The sequence below is a fragment of the Eulemur rufifrons genome, chromosome 16, assembly GCF_041146395.1.
Source record: "Eulemur rufifrons isolate Redbay chromosome 16, OSU_ERuf_1, whole genome shotgun sequence".
Taxonomy (NCBI): domain Eukaryota; kingdom Metazoa; phylum Chordata; class Mammalia; order Primates; family Lemuridae; genus Eulemur; species Eulemur rufifrons.
This window is the reverse complement of record NC_090998.1, coordinates 21,886,364-21,898,941: the sequence shown is the minus strand read 5'-3', so window position 1 is coordinate 21,898,941 and position 12,578 is coordinate 21,886,364. Positions and strand designations below refer to the sequence as shown.

General features: G+C 33.0%; 1 protein-coding gene across 7 annotated transcripts in view; it reads left to right on the top strand.

The window, feature by feature from the left end:
* The window catches only part of SOX5 (SRY-box transcription factor 5), a 1,007,084-nt gene that overhangs the window by 672,771 nt on the left and 321,735 nt on the right, over nucleotides 1-12,578 (top strand). For all 7 annotated transcript variants that reach the window (XM_069489787.1, XM_069489790.1, XM_069489788.1 and 4 more), the window contains one exon: nucleotides 2,872-3,082. In XM_069489787.1, coding sequence (XP_069345888.1) covers nucleotides 2,872-3,082 — 211 coding nt within the window. The remainder of the gene's footprint in view (nucleotides 1-2,871; nucleotides 3,083-12,578) is intronic.

The window sequence follows — 12,578 nt, the reverse complement described above, 5'->3', positions numbered from 1 at the left end:
AAAGGCTATCTTTAGAATGACTTAAGAAGAAGGCATTTTAAAAAGGGTATTTCTTAGGATGGATATGTTAGGCAGATTCTCTTTTTTCTGTTGCAAAGGTGACAAAAGGAGTAAGATTAAGTAAAGCTTTTTCAAGAAAACGAAGATTATCAACTTCATTCTGAAAGTTTAGAATCCTCTTTTATCAATAGACTTTAGAAGTCATACATCCCAGTTCTTGGAGCTTGTCTGCAAAATACTTGAAGTTTGTCTTTAGAGTTCAAAGACTTGATTAAATATATATTACTGGTCTGGACCATTTAGTCCTTAAGTAGTTGACCTTCTGGATTTTACCTGCCAACAAAGTGAAGAGAAACATGCAATCATTACTTCATGTACTGCAAATGCAATCCCAGGGAAGAAACTGAAAAAGAGAGGACTTCCTTGACTGAAGACTGTGCCAGCACTCTCTAACAAGCTATTCACCCTGCAAATGAACAATGGGGTCCCACACTGAAACAGCTGTTAACTATATAAATCTGTTAACGGGATTAACAGTGCCAGAGGCTGGAATGTAATCAGGCAGGTGAAATAGTGGTACCGTAAATATTCCTGCGTGAACTAGCAATAATGCTTAATTAATTAATTAATTAATGTTATACCGCTTCAACAACTTAGTTTAGAATGCTTATGAAATATCTTAAACTTTTCAAAATATTCCCTTCCTATTTGAAAGTGTAAAAAGTGAGAGACGTGCAAAATGGGATTCTTTATTTGTAAATGTTTTTTGATATTTTAATAGACTTGATTGCATACAAATTAGGGTACGATAGCCTCTAGTGATGATATGCTGTAGAAAGATGTGTGTAATTTTTAATCATGGCAAATAAAGGTCAGCTGCCAAATTCTTGTTTCGAAAGTTTGTCCTCACATACTGTGAAAACACAGTACAAATAGAAATGTTCAAAGTGAAGCTAACATTGGTATGTTTCTGCTTTTGGCCCTGGGAAGATGTAACAGAAAGATCTTCTGTGGAAAATGAACAGAGGTTTTGCTCTATTCTGGTTTGCACGTGAAACTAAGCTAATATGTATTATGGGCCATTAATAAAAATAGTCCTATTAATTTACCGAATGAATTTGTGATTGTTCTTTTTAGGGGGAGTGTGTGCATTTGTGTTTGCATGTTTGCTCTTTTTTATGTGTGGGTTTTAAATAAATAATTCCAGAAGTGTACCTTAACTTCACTTGCAGGGCCTTGTAATTATTACATCATGCTTATTGATTTCTAAATCCAAGTATGCTATAAGCTAATTGTCTGTAGAATATTCAGTCAAGGCATAATGCTAGTCACAGGGATATTCTGTAATGTTTGTAAGAAATCAAAAGCATTTGAGATTTAGAACTGTAATTTGGAAGATTCTGCTAGTGCACATTTTTTTATTCTTGCTTTCCCCAAATGCCTCAGACCTATCCAACAAACTGATGTTTGTAACATAGCTATTGTCCTTGTACTCACGAATATTGTTAACAAAAGATCTTATTAACAAATTATGTTTGTTTTGACGTCTCTATTTTAATCTATTTTTAAAAATTAGAATGTCAGTTTTTAAATCAAGTATTTTAGTATATTTTTAAGCTAGTCAAAAATATCCACCAAAACATTAGTTTAAAACATTAGCTTAAAAACGTTAGTGATCAACCAGTGTGACTTGTCACTTTTCTGGAGTCAACAGATCCTATTATCTTGAATAGGTAGAGAACACGTCTTAAATAAGTAAAGAAGAAATGTGTAAACAGTTATAATCTATTATTCCTGAATATTAACTAGACACACACTATTTTAATGGAAACTTTTAATGCTGTAGAATTAAATAATATACTTAGGGTGAGACTCAAAGATCTTAGGATATAGCTTTATTTTTAAGAAAATCTCTGTTGTGTAGGAAGTAAATGATTATGGAAGTAAGAGACTATACAAGGAAAATCTTTAAGTAGGAAAATTAATTTCAATATCACTCCTCCTGAAAAAGTCTGAAAAATCAATTTAGAGTCTTTTAGAAAAAATATACCCCAAATGTTTTACAGATTGCCAAAGCTGTGCTATAAATTGGGGGGAAAATGATGACAATAGAATACAAAGAGATTTACATTTTAGAATTATAGAATAATTTTTTTCATTCATATACACAGAAGATTATGAAGAAGCAAAAACCACCAGGAACATTGTTTTACAGGCCAAATGAGGCTTAAAGTGCAAAGTAGCAAAGAATATTGATAGAAACAGTGCTTAAGGACAAATGAGATTGGAAATGTCTTCAGCATAAGCAAAAATGAACTTGCAATATTCTTGTCTGATGTTAAAATAAACTGTGTGGTTGATGCTTTCTTAAAAGCATGAGGGGGGGTGGAGAACTAAAACTTTAATTAGAAGTACTATCAAGAAGTAGCTACTGAAAATGAAAATAAAGTATATATAATGTTATTTTTTTAAATATTACAAAGTCATGAGGAAGTTTAACACAGATGACCACAATATTTAATGTTCAGAAAAATCTTTCTCACTATATCTGGCATAAAGTTAAAGCAAAAGCAGAAAAATAGACAAATCTAATCAATATAGACTTTGTATAAGATTATATTGTCATTTGTACTCAGTTCAAGGGAGAGAATCTCCATTTTTTGTTTTCTCCTCTGATCACTGACTTCTCTAGTGCTAGCCAGTAAAGTTGTTATTCTTTCTTGAAATTTCTTTGTTCCTTTTGCTCTTGCAGAGTGACATTTCACATTTTTCTTACATGTTTCAGCTGAATAAGCCACATAACCAATCTTTTTTTAAAAGTTACTGAATTTTAAACAAAAATATTTCTTTTAACTTTGCTTTCTCTTTCAGGAAGTTGATGGCAATAAAATTATGTCTTCATTTGCCCCACACAACTCATCTACCTCACCTCAGAAGGCAGAAGAAGGTGGGCGACAGAGTGGTGAGTCCTTGTCTAGTACAGCCCTGGGAACTCCTGAGCGGCGCAAAGGCAGCTTAGCTGATGTTGTTGACACCTTGAAGCAGAGGAAAATGGAAGAGCTCATCAAAAATGAGCCAGAAGGTAAAGGCTGGAAAAGAAAACAAAATTGTTGCTGTTTCCTAATTGTAATATTTTGAATTTAACGTCTAGTTCTGTTTCTTGATTTATACTCTTAAATTAGACAAAATAGAAACCTAGAGCTATGAAGATGGATTTTTTTTTCAGAAACACTTAAGCACGTCTATCTCAATTTTTTAAATCATTAATTTATGTTGTGATGTTACTTTCACACACGAGTAAGTTGTGGTTGAGTGAAGCTTAAAAGATTGAGGAAGAGAATGTGGCAGGAGAGCCCAGAATAGTCACCTACTTAATAAATATCCACCATCTAGGTTGTTAATCTCCATTATTTTTCTCCTCAAGGATCATTTTAGAATTTCATTGCATTTTGAAACCCTTATACGTTAATACATTTGATCCTACCTTTATAGTTAGATCTATTTCTTGTATAGTCCAAAATTAATATGGTTTGGCCTATTGTATAATTAAAAACTAGTGATTCTTTAACTGTTAGATATGCTTTAAGTTCCCATTTGTTCAAATTCCTGGAAGTCTTTCTTTTAAGATTTCATCTTTCAAATCTCGTTAATAGTTACTGATAGCAGCCTACAGGTGATAAGCACATGAACTAATCTTAAAATTAAAGCAAACAAACCAATGAAACAGCTGATACAAACTTATATATGATTGACAATCATCCTTTATGCTACAAATGATGACTATTTCAACCTATGTCCATCCTAAGCATGAATGCCATGTTGCACACAAGAACATGCTTCCTATTTCAATCAGATGGAATTGTAAAGCTAACAAACAAAACAAGCACAATGACATGCAAAGATATACTTTACACCAAAAATGTACTGCACATATACCATGTAACACTGAGTTGGGCTCATTTCTAGTCTGTTAAGACACTGGTAAATTATGAGTATATCTGATGTAAAATGTATGTTAACCAGTGTGTTTAGGAGTCATGTGGTAATTAAATATTTTTGCATCCCTATCAGATGTATAGCAAGGATCCAGATTTTGGTTATAATTTATACAATTCTCATGATCTTAAATTGGAAGTTATTTTAGAGATAATCTTGTCAACGAAAGACTTTTGATATTTTGTTATCTTACATCCCCTCTCATTCTCATGGAGATAAAAATTGAGTTTTGAGGAGGACCCAGACAATTTTATTTTTTTAATATTGTGTTTTTCCTGATATTAAAATAACATACTCTTATAACAAAATTTTTTTAAAAACATAAAGAAATTGTAAGAAAGAAAATAAGTCACCTGCAATTGTAGCCTTTTGATATGACTCTTAACCTTATATTTCTTTATCATTATTTTTACAAATTCTATTTTGCATGATGAGCTTTATCAGTGGTTCCACTTATGATTTTTCAACTTTATGATGGTGTGAAAGCAATATGCATTCAGTATAAACTGTACTTTAAATTTTAAATTTTGATCTTTTCCCGGGCTAGCAATATGCAGTAGGATACTGTCTAGTGATGCTGGGCAGAGCGGTGAGCCACAGCTCTCAGTCAGCGTAAACAACTGATGTTCTGTAGGGCACTGTGTTGCCAGGTGATTTTGTCCAACTGTAAGCTAATGTAAGTGTTTTGAGCACATTTAAGGTAGGCTAAGCTAAACTATGATGTTTGGTAGGTTAGGTGTATCAAAATGCATTTTCGACTTGTGATATTTTCAGCTTGCAAGGGGTCTGTCAGGATGTGCCACCATCGTAAGTGGAGGAACATCTATACTTTTAAAATTATTTTGCATCATCCTAGTTACGCTTACATTATACTATGAGCGTGTCTCCTGTCACTAAACGTACTTAGAAAAAAATGGCTGCCAAATATTCTAAAATGTAGCCCTGGTTTCCTATTATAATTCACACATTTTTTTTTTAATTAATAGACTTTTTAAGTTTTAGATTTACAGAAAAATTAAGCAGATAGTACAGAGTTCCCATGTATGCCCTTCCCCCATATATACAGTGTCCTCTCTTATTAACATTTTATATTGGTATGGCATATTTGTTACAATTAATGGACCAATATTGATACTTTATTATTAACTAAAGTCCATGATCTACTTAGATTTCTTTAGTTTTCATCAAACATGTTTTTTCTGTTTCAAGATGTCATCAAGGATAACAAATTACATTTAGTTGTCATTGTCTCCTTAGGCTCCTTTTGGCTCTGAAAGTTTCTCAGACTGTCCTTGGTTTTGATGACCTTAAAAGTTTTTAGGAATACTCTTCAGGTCTATTGCAGGATGTCCCTCTGTTGGAATTTGTCTGATGTTTTCTCTTAGTCAAACTGGGGCTTGGAGTTTTGGGAGGAAGACCACGGGGTAAAGCACCATTTTTGTCCCCTCTTATCAACTGCATACTTTCTATGTAATTATAATAAGAATGTTGTGTCAACCTTGATCATTTGGTTGAAGTAGTGTTTGGCAGATCTCTTCACTGTAAAGTTGCTCTCTGCCTCCGTTTTCATAGTCTTCGAAAGGCAGGTGCTATGTACAACCCACACTTAGAGTAGGGACTTGTGCTCCCCTTCCTTTAGAGTTGGAGTATCTACATAAGTTATCATGAATTTTTCTGCAAAGGAAATTTATCTCTTCCCCACCATTTATTAATGTATTCAATTGTTTATTAACATCAGTATTTAATCATTTATATCCATATGGACTCATGGATATTTATTTTATATTTTGGGTGTCACTCTCACATACCACTATTATTATGGTTGTGATGATGATGATTATTATTAGTTTAGCACTTCTTTACTTTCTGGCATTATAAGACACTTGCAGGCTCATTTCATATATTTTGTGCTCCATTGCTAGAAGTCTCCATTCTCAAAGAAGTCCTGGTCCCTTTTATTGGAGAATGGTATTAGAATGCAAGATCTGGATGTTAGGTGTGCTTCTTGTTTCTGGGGGGTCATTTCTTTTAGGGCCTCTCACCTAACAGAGCAAAGAAATATGTGTATATACTAACTTGTATATATATACATATCTATAAATATTTCAATGTTTATCTATATCTAAGTTAAGCTAAACATGAGTTCTTACTAATGTCTCCAACTCTAATCTATTTCCACATGGATTATTCTAGCTTCATTCCTTGTTGATCTGCACATTCCCACTCCAATTGTGGGAAATCTGGCTCTCAGCATTCACCATTCCTTTACTTAATTATTCAATTCCAGTATACATGTATAACAGTATCAAAATTGTTAACTGCTACCACCATAGGAAATATCTTTATCAACTAGAGTATAGTGCTTATGTGCAGTTCCTTTTACAGATTCCATTCATTTCCAAAGTTACTTAGGTAACTTACTTTTTTCCTACCTCATTTACTGAGATTGTTTCATACATTTGTAATGCAGTTAAATTCTCCTTGTATTCTTTCCTGGTATCTCTCAAATTCCTAAATAATTTTTTTAAAATTTGTTTGTATTAGGGTTCACTCATTGTGTTTTACATGTCTGTGTGTTTCAACAAATGCATATTGTCACTCATTTACCATTTCAGTATCATGCAGAATATTTTTGGCACCCCTAAAACATCCCCTGTGCTTCACCTAGTCATCCCTCGCTCCTTCTCCAGAATCCCAGGCAACCACTGATCTTTTCATTATCTGTATAGTTTTGCCTTTCTACTATCTCTATAGTTTTTGCCTTTTCCAGAATATCATATAATTGGAATCATACAGCATGTAGCCTTTTCAGACTGGCTCTTTCACTCAGTAATGCACATTTAAGGTTCTTACATGTCTGTTGGTGGCTTACTAGCTCATTTCTTTCTGTCAACGAACAATATTCCACTGTATGAATGTTCCACAATTTGTTTATCCATTTGCCTATCAAAGGACATATTGGTTGCTTCCAGTTTTTGGTTATTAAGAGTAAAGCTTCTATCAGTACTCATTTGCTGGTCTTTTTGTGAACATGAGTTTTCAATTCAATTGGGAATGTGATTGCTGGGATATGTAGAAAGATTATGTTTAGCTTTGTAAGAAACTAACAAACTGTCTTCCAAATGGCTATAAGATTTTGTATTTCTACCAAGGGAGTAGTTAAGCAAGTTCCTCTTGTTCCACATCCTCATCAGAATTTGATATTATCAGATTTTTAAATTTTATTGTTCAAATAGGTATGTTGTAGTATGTCATTGTTGTATTAATTTGCAGTTCCCTGATGACAAACAACATCCAGTGTCTTTTTATTTGTTTACTTGCCATCTGTACATCTTATTTGGTGAGATGTCTGTTTAGATCTTTCCCCATTTATTAATTGAGTCATTTTCTTATAATTGAGTTTTAAAAGTTCTTTGTATATTTTCTATGCAAGTTCTTTATCAGAAATGTGTTTTGCAAATATTTTCTTCCAGTCTGTGGCTTGTATTTTTATTGCCTTAATATTGTCTTTTTCTGAAAAAAAAATAGTTTTAATTTTAATGAAGTCCAACTTACCAATTTTTTTTGGCAGGGATCATGCTTTTGTTGTATGTAAACACTCACTGCCTAACCGAAGGTCACTCACTTAAGTTTTCTCCTATGTTATCTTCTTAAAGTTTTATAGTTTTTCATTTTACAATTTAGGTCTGTGATCCCTTTTGAGCTAATTTTTGTAAAAAGTGTAAGTTCTGTGTCTAGATTCATTTTTTTTTTTTTTTTTGCATATACATACCAGTTGTTCCAGCACCATTTGTTGAAAAGACCATTCTTTCTCCAGTTCTCCACTGAATTGCCTTTGTTTCTTTGCCAAAGATAAGTTGACTCTGTATTTGTATGGGCCTATGTCTGCCCTCTGTATTCTGTTTCATTGATCAGTTGGTCTATTCCAGGAGTGGGGAAACTTTTTATGTTGGAAAGCCACATTTATTTAGCTGTATTCAAATAAGACTGCATTTAAGAAACTTCAATTAGACATACTTAAAAATGTAAATTATTTTGTAAAAAAGCTACTTTGTACTTAATAATTTCAAAAAATGAAAGCTATTATATTTGTTAAATTTTAAAGTTAACTAATCATTTAATGACTTTTGTGTATGCTATTTGTTGGAAAGCATTTGAATATTTAGTTGCAGCATGGAGGTCCACAGTTTCAGTTGGTCCTCTAGGTGGATATCAGTCATTTGTGACCTTAAGGGCATCTTGATTTGGGTTAGGTAGGAGAATGTAGATTCACAACAATAAGTGGCTGAAAAGCAAGAAAGTATTTTTCGGACATGTTGTCAAGGGCATGTGTATTCTGCATTTTTCCATATTTCAGTTGGATCTTCCTTAGCATCAAACAATGACTTTAAAATGTTATCTACTGAGAGCTCAATCAATTCCATCTGTAGTTCTTTAGGTGCCTTGGTGATATCAACTAGGTGAGGATGCAATGCTAATTTGAATGTGATGTCATGATCCTCAAAGTCAGTGAATCTTTCATTGTATTCTCCAATTAATAGGTCTATCACAGATGCATATTCTTCAAATGATTCTCATCTATCATCCTGCTCATCAGTGACCTTTGCCAGCTGGGGAAAATATTCATCTGAAATTTCCTTTTGAAAAAAATGTTTTGAAAAAAGATAACTGTTTTCAAAATACTTGGATTTTTTGCCACATACCATACATAGACTTAGTTTGACCTTGCAAATAAATATTTAAGTCATTTTGATTTGATGTGATATCACACACTGCATTCTTATAGAAATCTTTTCAAGAATTCACATTGCTGATTCTGTTCTTCATAAAACTTAACTATCTGTTCTCACAAAGCTAAAATTTTGGCTAACACCTATCCCTGCGATAGCCAACACACTTTAGAATATAGCAAATCCACACTGAATACTTCATCATTCCACTTTAGCATGTTACGAAACTGACAATGCCATGTTACATATGCATGAATTAGTTAACAATACTTATAACTTGTTGCAAAGTGTCACTTAAAATAGTAGCTTTAGCACAGATATTATGCGGATACAAGATACAAGGAAAATAAATGAGAGCATCTGGATCTGTTAATAATTTTTCTATCTGTGCAATAAACCCTTCATGTTTTCCTGTCATGGAAGGTGCACTGTCTATACATACACTTACTAAATTTATCAAATTCAGTCCAACTTCACGACATTTATCTTGACAGTTGTTGAAGAAATCTATTCCCTGTATTCTGTTTGTAAAAGTACACAAAGTGAGTAATTGTAGCAAAGAAAACCTGCTATGACCCAAATGAATTATAAAACCTGCACCAAGTCAGTAGTATCAGTTGAACCATCCAAAGTGATTGAATAATATATATTTTCCTTTAAAGTATTGCGTGAGGTTGTTCTGTTAGGTTGAATGCTAACTCGTGCTACCGATCAGTTATGGTTCTCCTCAAAAGAGGCAGTTGTTTGTACTTTGAAACATTATTGGGTCTAAGCATCCTACCACACAGTGCATTCTTTTACAATTTCTACATCAATGAATGGCTTCCCTTTTTCTCCCCAAGTATATAAGTTGCTTTGGTGGCATTATTTTTAGGTCTTTTTACTGCTTGAGAGAATTGTCTTTGCTTTTGCTTTTCATCTTTTAATTTCTGCAATACAACTTTTCATGCCTCTCCCTCTAATTTAAAATATTTGTTGTCCTTATGAGTATTCTAATGCTGATGAGCATCGAATTTCTTTACAAAGTAAACAAAGAAGTATTTGTAAAGTATTACAAAGCAAGCAAATTATCTTATCTTTAGCAGAAACAAGATAATATTGCAATTCTCAATCCTCATTTAAAAATCTGTTTTCTTCCTTCAGCGTTCTCTTGGTCTTCTTTGACATGATAAGCTGTTAAGTAGACAGAATTAAAAAATACTGTCAACCTGTGCAACTATTCACAAATTCTGCTTCAAACAGAAACACAGTGCACTGTTGTGAAAAGCTGATAACAGACTGGTGTACTTGACCCCCATAAACTCTCACCAACCAGCCTTGTGCAATAGTGGTGCCAGTCAGGTGGGGGAAGTTAGAACTAAATCATGAGCATAGGAGCCGTCAATTTAGCCCTATGGCTTACTACTGTTCTGATTGTGATCAATCTGGGAGGATTTTTTTTGCCAAAACTTCTTTTATCCTTTGATAATTTAAATAGATTCATTTTGAAAATAAAATACAAATATAAAAGATGAACAAAAATGTATTAATAAAAATAAAAGGATTTGTTCTGTAAAATTTGGATTCAGTCAGAAGGCCGTACTTAATGAGCCAGAAGTCCACATATGGCCTTACAGCCACAGGTTCCCCACCCCTGGCCTGTTCTTTTGCCAATACCATGCTGTCTTGATTACTGTAGCTTGTAATCAGCCTTAAAGTTGGGTAGTGTCAGTACTCCAGCTTCCTTTTTCTTCAGTATTGTGTTAGTATCCTGGATCTGTTGCCTTTTCTTATAGACTTTAGAATCAGTTTATTGATATCCACAAAATAATTTGCTTGGATTTGATTGCAATTTTTTTGTATATGTAGATCAAGTTGGGAAGAATTGACATCTTAAAAATACTGAATCTTCCTTTCTATGAACACAAAATATCTCTCTATTTATTATGATCTTTTTTGATTCCTTTTGAGTTTCATAATTTTCTGCATATAGGTCTTGTACATATTTTGTTATATTTATCCTTAGTATTTCTTTTTTGGTATAAAAATGTAAATATAAATCATATTGTATTTTTAATTTCAATTTTTAATTGTTGCTGGTATATAGCAGACAATTGACTTTTGTGTATTAACCTTGTAGCCTGTGGTCTTTCTGTACTATTAACTCTAGTAGATTTTATTGATTCCTTCAAATATTCTACATAGATAATCATGTCATCTGCAAACAAAGAGTTTTATTTCTTCTGTTCCAAGAAGTATACCTTTTATTTCATTTTTTTATCTTCTTGAATTAGTGAGGACTTCTAGTACAACGTTGAGTAAGAATGGTAAGAGGGGACATTCTTGCCTTGTTATTGATTATAAGGCCAGAAGTATCTGGTTCTCACGATTAACTATGATGTTGGCTGTGGGATTTTTGTAGATTTTTTTTTTACCAAGTTGAGGAGGTTCTCTTCCATTCCTAGTTTTTTGAGAGTTTTTATCATGACAGGTTGTTAGCATTTGTTAAATATTTTTTTTCTGCTTGCATTGATATAAGAATATTCTTTAGACTGTTGATGTGATGTGGTTTTCAAATGTTGAATCAGGCTTGCAAACTTTGAATAAATCCTACTGGATCATGCTTTATAGTTATTTTTGTATGTTGTTGGATTTGATGATTTGCTTATACTTTGTTGACGATTTTTGCATCTATACTTGTGAGAAATACAGGTCTGTAGCTTTCCTTTTATGTAATGTCTTTATCTGATTTCGGTAGCAGAGTAATTCTGGCTTCATAGAATGAATTAGGAAATGTTTCCCTCACATGTTAATTTTTAATTTTTATTTGAAATTCCTTCAGAGTCCAGGGCTAAGGTCTAGGAAGAACCAGCTTTGTGTTTGTATGTACTGTATTACCAAGTAGCTTTTTGCGGTTTATCTTTAGATGATGCCCTTTATGGAAATTAGGTATATGACTTGGTATTCCCCGAGTGTATCTGTTGACTTCTAAGTTAGTGCATAGACTCTTAATTTGGAAATGCTTAACAGGCTGAAGCCCAATGAATAAATCCAAACAGGAAAGAGGAGGCAGGATATACTATCCCCAAATTTGCTTAGCAGGAGACATTAAGAAGTATCGAGAATTAGGAGAAAGGTGTAATATCAAGCAGCAGGTCCTCAGGCAAACGAGAAGAGATAGAGCATCCATAGCAGGAAGGGTAGACACAAAGAAACCTCACTATTGCATGTGGTCACTGGACTGTTCTCATTATTGTATTTCCTACAACAATGTACTTTTTATACTTTTCCCCGTATAAATATTTTAAAAGCTCAGGAGAGGAGTAACTTGTTAGTAAATAATATGAAGACCTAGAGAAAATTTAGAAGTAACATTTTTGGAAGATTGGAATATCAACTGAACATGGCAAGCATCTAAAAATCTAAGTTTCAGAAAGATAATCTCCATATGAATACAGAACCACTAACATGCATTTATGTTTACATACACAAGATTCCTAGACATGTGCTTTGAGTATACAGAACTGTAAATAGACTCAATTTTATTGATAATTTGCCAGGACAAGAATGTTTATTTAATAACTGCAATGATTGAGAGATGTATCAAGGAGTAATTTACATATTTGAGTCAAGTGATGATCTTAATCTCCACCCAAAAAAGTAATAAAGCAGAAAATTGTATCATAGAAGAGAATAGCATGTTGAAGGAATTTTCTGTGTTTTTTTTTTTTTTTAATTACAAAGAGAGAAAAATGGGGAAATATATCTACGGAGATGTATATAAGTCTCACAGCAACTGGAAAGTTAAATTGGCTTTAAAGACTCCATTAATCAAACGGTATGATTTGACCTGAGGATGATCACCAAAACCTT